This window comes from Balaenoptera acutorostrata, chromosome 14 (assembly GCF_949987535.1).
Source record: "Balaenoptera acutorostrata chromosome 14, mBalAcu1.1, whole genome shotgun sequence".
NCBI lineage: Eukaryota > Metazoa > Chordata > Mammalia > Artiodactyla > Balaenopteridae > Balaenoptera > Balaenoptera acutorostrata.
The window spans coordinates 29,934,832-29,953,679 of NC_080077.1; the positions used below are offsets into that span (position 1 = coordinate 29,934,832).

The 18,848-nt window shown below is 41.1% G+C and overlaps 1 protein-coding gene across 2 annotated transcripts in view; it reads right to left on the bottom strand.

The window, feature by feature from the left end:
* Nucleotides 1–10,130, bottom strand: part of TBPL1 (TATA-box binding protein like 1) — a 29,678-nt gene extending 19,548 nt beyond the window's left edge. Inside the window, exon 1 of one of the 2 annotated variants that reach the window (XM_057527605.1) lies at nt 9,662–10,130. In XM_057527605.1, coding sequence (XP_057383588.1) covers nt 9,662–9,783 — 122 coding nt within the window. In that variant the 5' untranslated portion in view covers nt 9,784–10,130. The remainder of the gene's footprint in view (nt 1–9,661) is intronic. The other variant, XM_057527606.1, reaches the window with a different exon arrangement.
* Nucleotides 10,131–18,848: the final 8,718 nt, after the last annotated feature.

Consider the following 18,848-nt stretch of genomic DNA (forward strand, 5'->3'; position numbering starts at 1 on the left):
TCTGATTTTTATTTCAAAGGTATGAACGCAGGATTCAAACTTGAACTGCTGACAGCTCATCAAGAATTTAATCCAGAGAAAGCACTGCAAGTTGAAAACACAACAGGTGGAATTTCCTATTTTGACAGTTTCCCTTCAACTGCTTTTATAGGTTTACCCTTCATAAAAAATGTCTGCTCTAATGGAGACAATCTGTTTAAGGTCTAGGTCATGTATGACTGCCATTTTTTAAAAAAAGGAAGGTAAGATTATGAAATTAGCTACTTGGAAAATAGTGTACAGAGTTCAAACTTTTCAGTTAAAAAATAGTTCTTACTATTTAGTAAAAAATGTAACATACTTAAATAAAAGCAAAAGGGACTGCAGAATGAATACTCTTTCCACATGTAAGCACCATTAAGAATTTCCTGTTTTACTCAGAAATGGGCAGATCTTTCACTGATTGAGGGCTGTATCACTCAAAAAAGATAAATATGTAGAACTTGGCTGAAGATCAGAAGAAAGCCATAAGATTTTTTAAATTGGAAACTAAGGTCTGTGAGGAGGACTAAAGGGCACTGATTTAAACCTAGCACAACAGTAAACTGAGTAATTGATAATAACGGACAACTAAAGAAAGTATTCTAACACAGACGCATAAAAAGAGTGATAAGGAGGTTTTCTGATGGGAACATTGGTTCTTAACTTTTAAGAAAAAGCCAAAACAAAACAAACAAAATAAATGCTATAAAGAGGCACAAGCCCCAAAGATATTGATTAACTAACCTCTGTAGGGCCCTGATTTTAAAAACATTTCCAAGTTGTTTCTAATTGGGCAGTCATTTGAGAACCACTGGGCTGAAACGCCACAACAGGTCAACAAAATAATGGAATTTCCCTTTCAGCAGGTCCTTAAAATGGGTTATATTCTCATATCAGGACTGTATCATAGAGAACATCAAGACTTCTGCACTCTTTCCCATGCATTGTTTCCTTAACTTGGATTCATGCATTAAACTGTCACAATCTGCCTTCTGCCTCTGCATGGGATGAAATGTTACAAATGAACTGCTCATTGCTGAATCCAATGTCACAGTTGACACTCCCTCCTACTGGACCTCTCCAGAGCATAAAGCCCTGGGAACCCCTGATTCCCCCAATTCTTCCTCACCATCCCCTATCCTTGGCTTCTGAGGCACCTTTCCTAGGTTCTCCCCATCTCAAATACTGCTCTGTCTGCCTCTTATGTCATAAATTCTTCAGGGAAGTCCATGACAGTCCCTGAAGAGCTCAACAATTGGTTCCAGAGGTGCAAACCCCCTTGAAATCATATCCACACAAATTTGGATGTACATCTGAGGAGGCCATTATTTTCTTCATATTCTCAAATGAGTTTAAGATCCTTGAAGGTTATAAACAACTGCCTTAAATCCCTTTCTAATTTAAGCTTTCCAGGCTTCAACTGCTACCCATAAATTTATGGCTCTTACTTCAATCCTGACCTAGCAGAGATCTGAATCCATATTCCTGTCTGTTAGGCATATTCATTAAGGTAAACCAACACATCCAAAACTAATAATTAATCCCCGCAGAAATACTTGCTGTCTCCAGATTCTTAATTTTAGTTAGTGGAGCCGCCACCCAACACTCCCAAATCTGAGTCAGAAATTTCAGAATCATCCTTCATTTCTTCTTTTTCTCCTACACCCTGTTAACTTCTCATCTAGCTTCTTTTCTGCATCCCAAGCATCAGCGTTTTATATTAGGCTTTCACGTGCCATTAAGGCTACAGCCTTCTAGTGGAATTCTCTGCTTGCAGTCTCCACAATTTAGTCCATCTACCAAATAAGCTACCAGAATTGTCTTCCTAATTGTGCCACACCCCTGCTTAAATAAATATCTCTTGGCTCTCTTACATAGACAGCTTGGAATGCAGTGAGTTTCATGTCTCCAAATTACCTTTTTATAACCTAATCTTCCACTTCCAACACACCTTAACTGTTTCAAAACTTTTCACCACTCCTCTTGCAACAGCACACCCTTTCCTGGTTTTATATCTGCCTAGGATGCCCCTTCCCCACTCCTTCAACTGACAAACTCTTACTCACAATTGTATTCATTAGCATGCAACTGATGTGAACCAAGCACTACGGCTAGACCCTGGGAATACAGCTCAGAACAAAACAGTCAGGTAAGAAACCCTCATGGCAGTTGTATTCCAGTGGAAGAAACAGACGATGAAAAGACAAGCCATGAAAATAATTAGAGAATGTGATCTACGTTACAAAGAGAAACTCTAGAGTGATCCAGGAAGGTCCCTTAACTTCCTCAGAGATGAGAAATTATTCTTAAAATGAGATCTTGAAGGATAAGGAGGAGCCAGCCATATGAAACACTGACAGAAGAGATCCCAAGCCGAGGGCACAGCAAATGTAAAGGCACTGACTGTATTATAACTGTCTACTCTACTAGACTGTAGGCACCATGCTCCTTAAAGAGAACGGTTTAATATAAATGTGTGTCTTTAGAATGTGGCTTAGTGGCTGGCACTTGGTCATCAACTCAATAGACCGGTTTTAGTTCAGACCCCCAAGTCCTAAAGGGCAACTGTTCCTGGAGTTTTCACAAATACAGAAATATAATACAGTTCTGATGTAAGGAAAGAATAATTTTGGTTAAAACACACATACAGACCCTTAGCACTTTTGGTATATATTCTCTTTCCCCTTTCCTAAGCTACACTCTCCATTTCAGCCCCAAGGGTCCTAACTCATCCATATCCTAAGTTTATTCCATGAAAGCTGGTTATAGACTAGCTACCCTGTCAGTTACCTTCAGCATAACAACCATCCTTTAAACAGGGTGTGATAATAAAGCCATTATTCCTCTCTTTACAAAGTGAGAGGATACAATACAAATTAAGTTAAGAATATAGTTTCTGACATCTGAAACTCTTCTAATTTAACAGGCCCTAAACAAAAAGCCTACAAAGAGTAACTTAAAAGGTACACATTCTTAATGTACAGACAAATTAAACTATCACCCAAGTAGGTTTACACTATGCATTGAAGCAGAATTTGCAAGATTACTGGCCAGCCAAAGGTTTTTTCTAAAGATTTACATTAGCAATATGCCGCTGAGATAATGAAAAAAGCATTATTCATAGAGCTTTTTATCAGTTGTGAACTGATGAGCCACATCACGCCCCTTACCTCAGGTCCTCCCCCACCAACAACAAAAAAGAGGAGAGAGAACTGAGTTACGAAATCTGGTGGACCTTTGAGATGAGCACACCAGGCTGGTGTTGAGGAAGAGCTAATGAACTGGCGACTGTGCCTTCAACACGGCTATGGCTCCTACCACCACCCTGACCTGTCACGTCCTGGGATGCGGTCAACCCATGAGCAGTCAACGGCTGCTCATTACAACCTCACTAGGTTGCACATGCATACAAGAAACTGGAGATACCCAAGAGGTTCACCGCAGCCATAAGCAGGTGAAAGATAAAAGGTTTTGTGGTTCAACAAAAGTATCTGGCAAATTAAAAAGAATGGAGAGGTTCTTGTTCCACATAAGCTGCAGGTTCATCGTGAATCTGAACAGAGGTTCAAACACTGATAGGGTCTATAAGTGTTGGCCATACTCATAAACCAAATGCCCATCTTCAGATTCGCACTTTTGGGTTACACACTGGTTTTATTATCTTCATATCTGAAAGATGGCAACACCTGTCCCTGAAAAAGGGTGGTGCTAAGGACACCAGGGAAACATTAACATGTGTTAGACAGAATAAAACACCCAGGTTTTATTCTGGGCAACAGTATTGACACTTTGGAGACCTGCTGTCCTAAAAATCTCCCAATACAGTCCTCAGAATATCTAAAATTAAAGGATATATACATGTGCGAGTATATATATGAAACAGCCATGATCATTTCCTTGCTTATCTCAGTATTTTTTTAGACCCAGAATCCATGATGGCTATAGGAATTATGTTAACAATATTATATCAATACTTCATCTATTCTGGCCAATGTAATTATTAGTATTCAATGAAATCAACAGTATCAACTAAATGTCACTCTCTTCAGTCAGGAAAACAGAAGTCATGCCTCTAAATACAAGCATATTTGCCAATCTTCTTGGTGGGGTGGTTATAAAAACCAACTAAAACAAAAACTGCACAATATAGAAGAAAGAATTATAAAACTTTACCCCTGTATATTTAAAGCAAAACATACTTTTAATAATGTTTTATATAAACTTCTATATGTTTTATAAAAAATATTATTTCAACTAAAAACCAAGACTTACATATTAGCCAAAATAGGAAAGAACAGTTTGCGATACATTGTACTTAAGAGAAATATTTATTTTCTAGTCAACAGTTTCAAAGGTCCATACAACTAAACTAAAACATGTGGATTTAACATTAAAAAGTTAGCCATTTCAATAGCAGCCTAATAAACAAAGCTATAATGATCAGGTTATCCCCTACTAGGCAGCCTCAGTATTTGGTGTCAGCCTTACCATAAACAAATAATCTTGCAATCGTATGCAGTCATTCCTGAGCCACTTGAATTATTGGAGCACAGCAGTAGTTTCAGCTACCTCTAAAATTACAAGAAAGCTACTATGTAGAGCACATTTATAGTGACACAGAAAACCCAAGTGATAATGACACCAATAAGTTTCAAGTTTACCACCACCTAAGGCTATACAAGTAAAAAACAGTGTCTTCTAAAAAAGGACTAATTCTGCTAAATGAAGCCACTGGGGTCTATTCCTTTTATTCAGAAGTACCACACAACTAAACAAGCAGTCGAGTCCACAGGGAAATAGCATTTCAATAGCTGCAACCTGGTGCCCGACCGGGCTTTGTTGGCCTTCCTTTTCCAAGAAACAGAGACGTCTCTTTTGACTGAATCCATCTGCCATAAGTGATAACCAGATGTCTGTGTGATGATTCAAAATTAAAACAAAAGTGCTTCCCCCCCTCCCAAGACCTAACAGCAGAGATGAGTCCAATAGGCAGCATCACAAAGAATTTCACTGTTTTAATAGCCTCCAAAGGAAAGAAACAAAGCGTCTGAGCCGTCTAATGGTTCACCTTTAATGTACTACACCTCACACCACTGAGTCAAGCACCAGCTAGTATTTTTTCAGCTAACTCTGCAGAACAGTGTGCTAAGTGCTTTACACTTACTTCTCACAGCAACCCTATGAGGTAGTACTTATATGAACCCCATTTTGAAGATGAGGAAACTGGGGAACGAAGGCAGTGAAAAAACTTGCTCAAGGCCACACCACTAACAAGCAGCATCGCCACCGCGCTGAACACAGGCAGCCTGTCTCCAGAGTCCATACTCTCAAGCGCTATACTAACCCTAATCCCAAGAAAGCGTAACTGATTTTGATCAAAACTGGTTTTACAATTAAAATACTTGTAATTTATCAGAAGGAAAAAGGTTAATGCCCGATTCTCTGGAACCATTTAGTAATAAAAACAAATTTTGACTTCTTTTAAAATGTTGTGAGTTCTCACCTAGTGAGTTAAAAAACAAAAACGTATCATGGATCAAGGTCTATGGACAGAAGTCTATGATGGTAAACACAATTATAGTACCAAGAGTCATCCACACATGTCCTGAGAAAACTGTCCTTCAGATGCAATCTGATTTTCAGTATTCTTTCTTGATGGATGAATACTGCATGGTCAAAACCGCCAGCCGAAGTTCTGTGCTGCATTTTTTTGGTGAAATTTTAAACAGCTTCATTATGGACTCCCACATGAAGGCTGATTTGAACTGTCCCAGAATTCACCTTGTGTTTTTTTAGCATTTAATGGGATCCCCAGCAGCACACCTCCCATTACAAAACAAGCCACTTAAACCAAATTGTGAATTCTGTCACCCTTTAGTCACAAGATAAGACCAGATAAGTACAATTTCTGATATGACCTGATTCCTTTCCACTAACGACATACTTCTGGAATCTTGCTTTTTCACAACTGTACAAACACATACACTCCATTTTTCTTCTAAATAAACTGTCACAATACAAAAATCAAATTTGTCTACGTGGCCTGGAAAGACCTCAGATAAATATATTCTTTCCCCCTTCTGAAATTGCCCAAAGTGGCAGTCATGTAACAAGAGCAAATACTGTATCAACTCAAGGCAGTAAACCATTATTTTTATTATCTGAATTGGTTAAAAAAAAAAAAGCCCTCATCATGTGTGAGAAATTTTGCTGTTTAGAATTTGCAGCCAGTATAAAAAGTTAATTTTAGGCATCAGGAATTAGATTCCTAATTAGATTAGATGCCTAAAGGTTCCCCTCATCCACTAGATAAGTCCCTGAAGTGAAAGAAATAAAATATATATACATCCTTTTATTAATATGTTAATCTTCAAAATACACACATATGCAACGTGAACATACAACATGATGGCGACTTAACAGTCCTGACCCCCAAGAAACTTCTAATTTAGCAGGCATGATGAAATCCATACACCAGTAACTACAGCACCAGGCAGTAGGTAATAAAGGATTTAAAATTCCAATTTATGTTTGTCATGTTTTAGTATCTATGCATGTCATTTCTCTGCTATCTGCAAGTGCACAAAAAGCACCTGAAGAGAAACACTTTCATCCAGCTTTGTACACCTGCCGTGGCATCAGACATATTAAAGGTACAACAAACATGAGTGTAAATTTCAGGAAATCTTTATTTATTAATTTAAATGTCACAATACAGCTAAATTTTCAAAGCACTACAGGTTTTGAGCCATCGTGGAAACATTCTACTATCAATTCTACAATCAATGTACACTTTATTTTTCATAGCAATAATAATTCATCACATGGTCTATGATGCAACAGAAAGAAATCAATCACCAGGTAATTAAGGGCCTCCTCACCTAAAAACAGCACTAATACCCACTCAACTAGATTATACAATATTTGCTGATTTTTAAATACTGTGCCACACCCGTGCTAAGAAAGAACACTCTCCAAAAATATTCAGCTGTAGATTTTGCATGTATTCATTCTACTTTACAGCTAACTCTGCACATTCTATATATGTATACATCCACAAAAATTTCGACATGACAATTTTCCACATGAAACAAAATTGTGGGACTCACTTAAATTGTTCCCTCTAATTTGGCAAAGTGTAATTTCAGTCAAGTATTCAGATGCAAAATGATCAGAAAAGATGGATGTTAAGAAAAGGTTTTTAGAGTACAAATTATGAAAATCTAAGGTTCAATTAAAAACACACAGCAGGCTCTACAATACTCTTTTATTTTTAAAAAAGTGACTGCATCTCCAATTACAGTGTTACCACTTGAACTTCTGAAACACCTTTTATTCCTAAACGTTCAAATATTTTTACGTGCCTTATTTCAATACAGTCTTGATTCTTGGTTTAAGGCTCTTACCTGTTGTATTCAGAATAAATACAGAGCATCTGACATGATCACTCCATTTTCCATATAAGGGGAGGGATACAGAAGGAAAATGCAACAAAGTAACATTAATGAAAAGGATATACAGGCCAAGGACATATGTTGAAAATTCCGTAAGAAACAGAAATAATACAAATAGCATAAAAAATCACTTTTGATTGGGATGTCATTAAGTAAGGAGAGGAACTAAGACAACACAAAACGTTGGGAGTGTTGGAGCAGAGAGCAGGGAAAGCAGGGATTGTTAATAAAGGTGGAAGTCGGGGCTTAAATCCTTTCCCCCCTCAAACACAGAAGGGGTAAGGGATAGAGGCAACAGCAAATAAAATCTAAATGAAGTGAGTGGGATGGCAGCCCTGAGACTGAGGGAACTCACTAAGTCTCATACACACTGAGAAAATCCTGGGACTCAACATCCAATAGCCTCAAGTGTGGTCACCTCCCAGAACAACGTTCACAGAAGTACAGCTACATGAAGGGATTAAGAAAAAGTCCTTGATTCACTAACCTAAAGATGACAATATTAGGTTTTTCTTCTTAAGAGGTTTAAAATGCAATTTTAAGTTTCCCAATGTTTATACTTCCCATCTTTGTCAAAGGAAACTGCCCACCTCTTTGCACATATATGAAATTCCTTAACAAGAGATGCTGCACCTCAATTCCATGAAAATGCCTAAGTCAAAAACTCTGTTCTGGCATCAACCAATCAAGAGCACAGAGCAGCAGATCATTACAGTTTCTGAGACTGATTCCGAGGGCAGAGTAGGAAAAAAGCAGGCTGGGGGACAAGGATGAAACCTATTTGCTTAAGACAAGCCAGACTTAGCGAAAAAGGTAAGGAACAAATAGAAACTGTGGTTGACATCATTGCTTCTGTTATTTATCAATTTTGTTTTCATCTTTAATCTTCAACTTTATATAAAGAGCTTTGTTCCCACTGGACACAAAAATAGTATTACTGTAGTATGCATACATGGCCGTTTCAGCACGCCACAGGAAAACCTCATTTACTGACCTAGAATGGTTTTGGAAAGCATAAAACCATTAAATAGTTAGAGACGTAAGGCTTAAAGAGATAGCATAAACTGGCATTTAACATATCAACTGCGAATAATTCTTTAAACCACACAGTGATAAAAATCCTTTCTCGATTTGAATGAACTGCCATTTTCTCAAACTTTCCAAGAGACTGCAGATTGTGCTAGAATAGCTGAACCTTCTCATATTTCTCTTTCCCAATTTCCCCAAGGAATCTGTTATTATTTCTTCACACAATAATCACACCAAGCTTGTTTCGGTTTCTTTCCTTGAGCCAGTTTTAAGGCACTGTTCTTAACCCTAAACACACAAGCCTAACGCTGGTTAACTGCCAGTGTCGCTCTGGAACTGCAGGTGACAGATGCAGTCAGAGAGCTCACAGATGTGGATTGGCTGCAGTCTGAATCCTATCGCAATGAGCACACTGACACAGCCCGCAGATGCACATCTCGGCAGAAGGAGAGTTTAAAAACCGTCATTCCCAATTAAATGTACTTTTAGAGCTTCTACTGGATATCACTAAGCACTTATCCCGACTCTCAACCCTGCTTCGCCCTACCTACTATCCATTTTATCTTCCTCAGTTCCAGATCCTTCTTCATCAAGTCTAATTTCGGTTAATTCTACTACTAATAATAACATAAAGCGAGGCTGTTGGCATTGCCAAAACCAGGAACCGACGAAGGTGCTATTTGGGAGCCGGCCCGCCGCGGCAAAGGCCGTTGGAAGTTTTCTGGGAAGCAACGGACCCGCTAGCATCTTTGCACGATTTCTCTTCCCCTGGGGGAGGGCTCCACAGAGACGGATGGGGAATCTCCCTTCTCCTGTCTTTCCCAGTGCTGGCTAACAGGAAAAATAAAATACCTCTTTTCTTATCCTACACCTCGCTGGATAACGCTCCCAGGCAGTGACGCCCCGCCCCCAACCCGTTATCCCTGATGAGACCCCCAAATATCACCCTGTCCTCCTAAGAACTGGACCCTCCCTCGGCCCCCGGACCAATTTCCTACATCTGAGCGCCTCTCCCTCAGGCATCCGCCCGCACACACCCGAACCGCAGCACGGCCCCGGCACCGCACACGCAGCCCCGCGCCAAGTCGCCCCGCACCCGGCACTCAGGCAGCCCGGTCGCCCGCGCTCCCCCCGCCCAGGGTCGCCGACGGGGTTACCGTGGGAAGAGCGGGCGGCGGCAGAGGACGCGGCGGCAGCGCTGCTGCCGGTTGCGGCGGACGCGAAGGATAAGCTGGAGGACAAGGATAATGATGAGGCGGGCGCGCTCCCCAGTCTCCATGGAACTCCCGCCCCGGCCCGTTGCTAGGAGCCCCCGAGGCTCGGGCTCAGTCTTTCGTGCTTTGTTGTTCCGGGTACAGGGCGGCCGCTGCTTCCCCGCGACAATAAATAGACGAGACGCGGGGGAGCACAGAGACAGCGCGCGGAGGCTAGAGCGCCGCCGGACAGGGCTCTCCTGGGTTCCTCGCTAGCCAATCACTTCCGGCTCTCACTGCTCCCGTCACTTTCCCCCGCCCCTTCCTCCGTTTTCCTTTCCTCCTTCCTGGTGGCCCGGTCCGGCCCGGCCTGCTGGAGAGCTTGGCGAGGTGGGGCTGGTGGGTGTGGAGTAGGCTAGACTTTTGCTTCAGAACCGCTTGAAAAGATTTCGAGAAAACTATGTATCCCTTGTACATCTTTAGCTGGTAGCTAAACATGAGCACGTAATTTCTGGCGTACAGTATAATATAAACGAATTTTGGGGTTTTTTGTTTGCTTTTTGCCAAAACCTTGGAACTTTCGTTAGCTCATTCAATTTATAGAAAAGGTCCAAAATTCAACATAATTAGCGAAGCTAGCCCTTGAGAACTAATTTTTTTTTTCTTCTAATTCTAACGAAGACATTTTCTGTGAAAAAGTCCTACTTCGCTTTTTCGGGTTAATTAACGACTTCGCGATCAAACTCTCATGAATGAATTCTAATCCTAGCCCTAAAATAGAGCGATAGAATATGAAAGATGAAAGAATGGATACACGGGTAAATTGATAGACTAGATAGATAGATAGATAGATAGATAGATAGATAGATAGATAGATAGATAGATAACGCAGGGAGTTTAGGTCAAGCTTCTGTCGCCTGTCCCTTCGATATTCCTTACTCAGCTTGGGTTTGCAATCAGGATTCTGCCTTGGGAGCCGGGAGGCTCTTCCGAGGCTTCTAAGCCGCGTAGCCGGATCCAAGAAGGACGGGAGGTGGGAGAGGGCGGCTGCAGGCTGGGACTGGGGCGCTGGGCAGGAGCAGCGGCGGCTCGGCTCACGTGGAAGCTGGGCGCTTGGGACTGAGACCCTTCCTCGGCTGTGCTCCCAAGTAGCCGTGAACTGAGCCGGGAGACTCCCAGGGGTGCACATTCGCCAGTTTGAACGGCTGCGCTGGGGTCCTCGGGGACCCTCGCGGGGTGACTTGAAAGCCGCTGCCTGCGGGAGCGAGACCCGAGTAACGGCCCTGGGAGCTCCAGGCAGCGCGGGACCCCGCGGCGCCCCCAGAGCCCCACTCCCAGGCCGGCGCAGGCCTCTGCTCCAGGGCTGGGCTGCAGTCAGAAGCCTCTGGCCCTGGATGAGGCTAGTGGTCAGCTCTAATTTAATAAAAGGCCATGAGGCGGGCTCATGAGTACCTGGCCTCTGATTGGTGTGAATCCTGCATGAAAAATGATAACACCACAGTCCTTTTGAAAAGACTTGGGCTGACTTCTGGGGGATTTGGGAGTAGACAACCATTTGAGTGTTTCACTACTTACGGGGTCTTCAAGGATGCCTCTAGATCTTTTGCTTCCCACTCTGACTGTTCAGTAAAATATCTGACATTTAAAAGCACTGTAGAATTATGGAACTTCCATTTTGTTTCATTTTCTTTACTAATTTATTTTTTGAATAATATTCAATAATTATAGCTTGTATTATAATTATTTAATGAAGAAAATGAACAAGAATATGTGTGATGAAGAAAATGAACAAGAGGCTGGGTTAGAGAGTAATGTCTGCGGGGTAGTGGGGAGATGACTTTCAGGAGGTAACATTTTAACTATTATCTGAAAGGGATGGGAGTGGAAGGGATTCACATAGTGTTCCAGTCGGAGGGAACAGTATGGGCTAGAATTTGCTGTGCTGGAGTATTAGAGTGGATGGGGCATCATGATCAGAACAAGGGGTAGAGGACATGAGATGAAGTTGGAGAGAAACTAAGGCCTTGAACCTTCAGTGCCTTGCAGACCATGCAGAAGGGAGTTTGGATTTTCTTTCAAGTGCTAGTGGAAGTGAAGGGGTTTAAGCTGTAGAGTGGCAAGGGCTGATTTACCAAGGAAGTGGCAGGGGAAAGGCTCTATCCCAATGATTACTGCCACTGCTGAAAAGTCAGCTTTACAGCAATGGTGACTAAGGTCTTTATGAGGCACCCTCCTTGCAGGAGGCCAGCAATATACCTGGTATCAAGCATGTCAATTGCTTTGGACCCCCTTTTGTCACAGATCAGTCAACAGTCTGTCTCATTACAGTATTTCCTTATTCTGGAATTGGGTTTGATTTTACTGCAGGCACCATTCTCCATAGACTCATTGAACGCTTAGCTCAAACACCATTCCTCTGACCAAGGAATTCATTTCAAGATGAAAGAAGTAAGACAATGAGATAAAGCCCATGGGCTTCACTGGTCTTATAATGTGCTCCATTATTCAAGATCCAGGTAAGATTATAATATTATTCAGGTGCCAGGTAAGGTTAGAATATACAGCATATGTTCTGAACCAAGCCTCTCGATTAATACAGAAATTGATATCTAGGCTGGGAAAACAGTAATCCTTATCAGTTAGATATATGCTACTAAAAATGTGATTTATAGACAAAAGCCAGTTTGTAAACTACTGATCAACAATAAAATAGGTATAGAAATCAAGAGGAGCATTTTGAAACTTTCAATAATCTGACATTGCTGTGACATCTAAGCGTGCAGTTTTGTATTTATGAAAACACTTGTCTGTGTTGGGTTGGTACATAAAAACAAACAAACCAAAACACTGATCCTTCACCACAGTTATGCCCACTAAGGCTCCAGCTTTATGAACTTGGTTAAGAAAAAATCAGGTTATTGGAATATGTTGGCTACTACTTGTCTCCCTTAGTGCTTTGAGAGAGACAAACTGTGGTTCAGCACAGCCTTTCTGAGGAGACAGGCAATAGTGGGGTGGTACTTAAACAGCATTGTTAAGAGGAGTCCTTTCTGCCAGTGATTTGGTTATCCTATACTGGTAGGGATCAGATAATATCTACTCTGCCAATTGAAACAACGAAATTTTCTGCCCCACATAAAGTTAACATGCTAACTAGGAATGCAGAGTCCCAGCAGAACAGTGGAGTTGGGGATGCTCATTTCTCAGGATTCTACTCGAATATCTCCTGCTGTACACTCTGTACACCAATTGAAAAAGTAATTCCTCCCATTATGCCAGTTGAGTAGTGTGCAACTTATAGGACAGAGTGTGATACTGTAACCTGGCTTTATGACCCCAGCTGTTCCCTCCCTCTGTGCTCAGATAACGTAGTGTCTATGGCAAAGACAGTGAACTAAGATCTAGGGAGAATGATAGAGAGGCCAGGCCAGTTTCCAAGGGATAGAAGCAGGAAGGGCAGAGTCCATATTCAAAGCTTATGTCTCAATGAGATTTCTGTTAACAAGCTAATGGATTTCCCCCAAATGACACTGTTTGAAGGTATAGCCAGAAAATCCTCAGCCTGGCAGAAGGCATCTCCTGGTATGCTGTCTCAAAGACAATGTCCCAGTCTCTGTCTCTGTAGAAAGATGAATTCACTTGCTGGGGCAGTCCCAGGAGATTCCTTCTCACTATTCCTCCAAGGCAGGGTCTTTCAGGATAATAGATAAAGGAAATCTTGGCGCTTTGATTGGCTCACCAGATATCTCAGTTCTCTGCTGGAGAAGAGCGGTGCTTCTCACCCTTGTTACTCTTGTCCAACAGGATACGGTGTAATCTCACAGCCATCACATACTGCGTCTCCTTTTCGCCCTTTCTCATTAGTTTTTGTTATCCCATCCCCTACCTCCTTTATTGTATATTTGTACATTGGGGAAAATTTTATTATTCATCCTTTAGCTACATCTGGACCTGATCAAGATTGACTACACCCAAAGACCCTGAATTTGGGCTGGGTCTGACTTTGAGTTTTCTCCTCCCACTGGGTAGGGAGTGAGTACATTGTCAACTGTATATGGATCATTGCTTTATGTTAAGAGAAACTATAGGTATGGAGAAATCAGTGTGTGTATGTGTGTGTGTGTTTGTGTGTGTGTGTGTATGTATACACCGAGCAGCCAAGGGTGATGTGAAGGGAACATCTATTGTTTTGTCAACCCAGAACTCCCCTCTTCTTCTGGGAAGAGTATTCTTCCCTCCTATTAGGGGCAACTACTTCTAGTCTTTGTCTACCTCCAATCTAATATGGGTCCAAATGGGACGTGCAGTAGCCACAGTGATCGACAGAGCAGTGGGTTTCTGAACTGAGCTAAGGCAACTCTATAGTATCTGTACTGTAATTGAGTTATGGCTCTTCGTTCCAAATTCAGTCTTTGTGCCTGTTCTGTGAAGGTAGATCTTGACCCATTAAATATTCTTCTTTTGTTAGCTATCACGGTGTTACACTTTGTCAGTAGAAAAAGTGCTGGAGCAACACTGAAGGAGGGGAAGGTTTTGCCTCCTGGTTCCAGTGTGCTTCCCTGCCAGGCGCCGGAAGCATGGAAGGTTTTTCTAGAATCCACCTCCTGCAGCACAGGTGGCTTCCCCAGCCCCACTCAGGGGTCTGAAGGACAGTCAGTGGTGAAGGAAGATCTTCTAAGTGGGCATAATTCAAATAGTATATTTGTTTATTCACCATGTCTGGAGTGAGGGATGACCAGAGTGGGCAGTTGCTAATGGTTTTTCTAGATGGAATGGGATTGGAAGATGGGAGACGAGGAAGTATGGGGAAGAGGTATATGAATGGATTTCTCTGAATGGGCACAGACTGTGAAGATATTTGTGTCCTATCTGAATGCGCATTAAAGGTACCCACCGTAGGGGAGACTTAATCATCAGGTGGATAAAATGGCACGCTCTGTGGATGTCAGCCAGCCTCTTTGCCTAGCCACCTAGCCAGTGCTTGCTCAATGGGCTCATGAACAAAGTGGCCATAGTTGTAGGGATGCAGGCTGTGCATGTGCTCGGCAACCTGGATTTTCCAACACTAAGGCTCACCTAGCTGACGCTACTGCCAAGCGCCTAATTTGTCAAAAGCAGAAAACAACACTGAGTCCCTGATACGGCCCCAGTCCCCAGGGTGATGAACCAGCCATCTGGCAGGTTGATTACATTGGACCTCTTCCATCATTGAGGGAGCAAAGATTCATCCCCATTGGAATAATTACATGTTCTAGAAATGGATTGGCCTTGACTGCTCATAATGTTTCTGCCAACACCACTGTCTGCGAACTCACAAAATGGTTTATCTACCACCGGTACATTACACACAACACTGCATCTGATCAGGGTGCTCATTTTACAGCAAAGGAAGTGTAGCAATGGGTCCATGTCTATGGAATTAACTGATCTTACTACATACACCATCACTTGGAAGCAGCTGGCTTAACTGAAAAGCGAAATGACTTACTGAAGACACTGTTATGATCCAGTTGGGAGGCAACACTATGGAGAAATGGGATTCTGTTTTACCGGGTATGTTTTGAATCAGAGACCATTATATGGTACTTTCCCTCCTACAGTCAGAATACATTTGAATCAAGGTATGGCAGTGGGAGTGTCTCTTTTCACTCTGTGGATTTTTCTTCCCTTACCTAAAAACTTTGACTGCTGCTGGTGTGGAGATCTTAGTCCCCAAGGGGAGAATATTTCCTTCAGGAGATGCAATGGTTCCACTAAATTGGAAGATGAGGCTATCAGCTGGTCATTTGGGGTTCCTTATACCACTGAAACAAAAAGCAAAAACGGGGTAATCTACTGGCTGGAGTGATTGATCCTGATTACCAAGGGGAAATTGGCTTGCTTATTGTACACAATGGAGGCAAGGAGGACAGCCTGGAACTCAAAAGATTTTCTGGGCATCGTCTTAGTACTTGCATGTCTAGTATTAAGAATAATGAAAAATTAAAGCAACCAAAAATAAAAAGTAGGGTTCTTGAGAACTCAGAACCTTTGAAAATGAAGATCTGGGTCATTTCACCAAGTAAAGAATCCCAACCAGTTGAGGTTCTGACTGAGGGCAGGGGAAATACAGAATGGTTAGAGGAAAATGGAAGCCATAGATATGAATTATGATTTTGTGAACAATTACAGAAACAGGGACTGCAGTATCTTTGTATATTATCTATTGACTTGTTATATCCATGTGTTTATTTGTATTTACTAATCATTTTCTTCATTTCTCTCCTTCCCGTTTTTATTTTATATTGAAGTTGTCAAAGTTGTATTCGTTTCCTAGGGCTGCTATAACAAAGTACCACAAACTTGCTGGCTTTAAACAACAGAAATTTATTCTCTCACAATTCTGGAAGACAGAATTTTGAGATCAAGGTATCGGCAGGGTTGGTTTCTTTGGGAAGCTCTGAGAAAGAATATGTTCCATGTCTTTCTCCTAGTTTCTGGCGACTGGCTGCCTGGTAATCCTTGGCATTCCTTGGTTTATAACATATCACTCCAGTCTCCGCCTCCATCTTCATATCGTCTTCTCCTCTGTGTCTCTCTGTGTCTCAGATCCCCCTCTTCTTTCTCATATAAGGAACAGTAGCATTGGATTTAGGGCCCCCTCTAAATCAGGATAATCTCATCTCAAGATCCTTAATTTAATTCTATCTCCAAAGACCCTATTTCTAAATAAGGTCATGTTCACAGGTACTGAGGGTTAGGACTTGGACATATATTTTGAGGCCACAGTGCAACTTACTATAGAAGTTAGCTTTACAATCAGTCTTTAGGTAACAGAATATTCAGTGGAACTGTGACTGAATTTGAGGATTAATCAATACAGGCAACAGTGGATACAATGACTCCTAGGAGTCTGTCTCCTCATTTTGGGGAAAAGGTGAGACGTTCACTTGTAAGGATAGCAGTATCTTACTATAATACATAGAAACACAGCATTGATTTAAATAGACAGGTGCATATGGAAACTAAGTAGTCACAAGTTCCTGTAGTGCACGGGGCTCCTACAAAGTGAGTAGCTTGAGTGTCTGCTTCCTGCAACACATGCAGCTCCCGCAGTTCCTAGCTCCTGCAGCTACTGCAGTACCTAGCTCCTGCAGCTACCTGCAAATCTCCTCCTCATCACTTGGTATTGTAGGATATTGCCTCCAGTCAGTCATCACCTTGTGAACTACATTCCCCAGCACCCAGGGCCAGTTTCCAGTGAATTTTGTCTGTCAAGCATCATAGCAAATTCTGTGTCACTTGGTGAGCCATGGCCATGCCCTCTCCGACAAGGTCTGGAGCTCAGCCATGGAGGGCTTTTTTCTTGGTTGTTCCATCTCAGACCTAGAGGTGGCACCTGTTCCTTATTTGCACTATTCCTGTATTCCTTAGAGTTTTCTTTATTTCACACTAGCCAGTTCCTCAATACTCCAATCCCCTGTTATAGTAAGAATTATGTTGTACTGTCTCTGCTCAAATTACTGTGTGATTTCTCTCTCCTGATTGGATTCACTACTCCACTTTCCTGGCTCCTGTGATTGGTTGGGAAGAGGGTGTATGACCAAGTCAAGTCAAAGAGTTTTGTTTATTGAGATACAGCTAGGAAAAAGAACAATTTCCTTTTTTGGTAGTGAAACTGGGAAGGTGTGAAATGAGGGCAACAGGCTGATGTATCCTCTTCTGTAAGGCAGAGAATGATAACAAAGCCGACGTGGAGACAGAAGATGGAGAGAAAAGAGAAGAAAGTGATTGGCTGGAAAGTTCAGTGGTATAGAGAAGTCAATTCTCCTCAATTGTATCTATAAATTTAATGTTATCCCAATCAATAGCCAGCAATAATTTTTTAATGAAATTAATCAGATTCTAAATTTCATCTGAAAAAGAAAACGCAAGAGCATAACATAGACAATTTTGCAAAAGAGGGAATATTATACTGCCAGATATAAAAACACATTAAAAAGCAGTAATAATTAATGAAGTATACTTCGGGCAGGAATGGGCAAAAATATGAGTGGAAAAGAATAAAAAATACAGATCCATGTATTTAAAGAAATCTATGAAGTGATTAAGGTGACATTTCAACTCTGTTGGAACAGGATAAACTATCAATAGATGGTATTGAGACAATTGGCTATCCATTTGAAAAACATATAGTCATATCTTTATTTAGTAACAAAAAATAATTTCCACATGGATTAAGGATCTCCACTGTCTCTGATTTTATCTCCGTTTTGAAGAAGTTCTTGACATTTGTCAAATGCATGGGTTTCAAAGATCCTCAGCTCTATTAGGTTTTATCATCAAATCTCTATCCATATAGTTTATTTTAAAGTGACTACGTAATCTTTCATTCGACACATGTAATACATGAATACACTTCTCAGTAGAAATTCAGACAACACAAACATACACGAAGTGAAGTCTCCTTTAGTCCCCCACCTCCTGCCGTCCCATCCCTCCTCAAAATTAACACTGTAGTGTGACATTTCCTTTATACGGTTCAGAATTTCTCCAGCGCTCTAGTCTTCTGGCATCCAAGACTCCTTTTTAGTGCTCTGAATTAATATTTATTTGTATTTCTTCTGTTAATTTAATTGAATTTTGAAAGACTAAGGAGGTAAATATGTTTTTAGGCCACCTTCTTGAAACAAAATTTACTTGGTCGTTTGATTAATAATTCAATTCACAACTTAGATAAATAATAACATTATTTTGAAATATATAAAATAAAAAATTATTTTGAAAATGCATCTTGCCCTCTAGTGGTGAGAAAGTTATCTACTTGATTTCTACTCTGGAAATTCTATCATGCTATTTAGCAGTTCAAGTAAGTTGGGAGAGCAAAGTGGAGTCTGATGCAAAAAGAGTGCCCTTAGATTTGTATTGTTTTAAAAGAGGAGTTAAGGTATGCTGAATGTTAGACATTGTTGAGTTGTTAAATAAGATTACTAGAAGACTATTGCTATTATAAAAAGTAAAAAATAAACTATAAATTCCCATCTAATAGAAGGCCAAAATTAAACAACAAAACAAACGGATATAAAGAAAGTCAAGAGAGAAAGAAAACATAGAAATAGTAGAACAAAAGAGATCATAAAGTAAGATAGTGGAAACAAATTCTACATTTCCA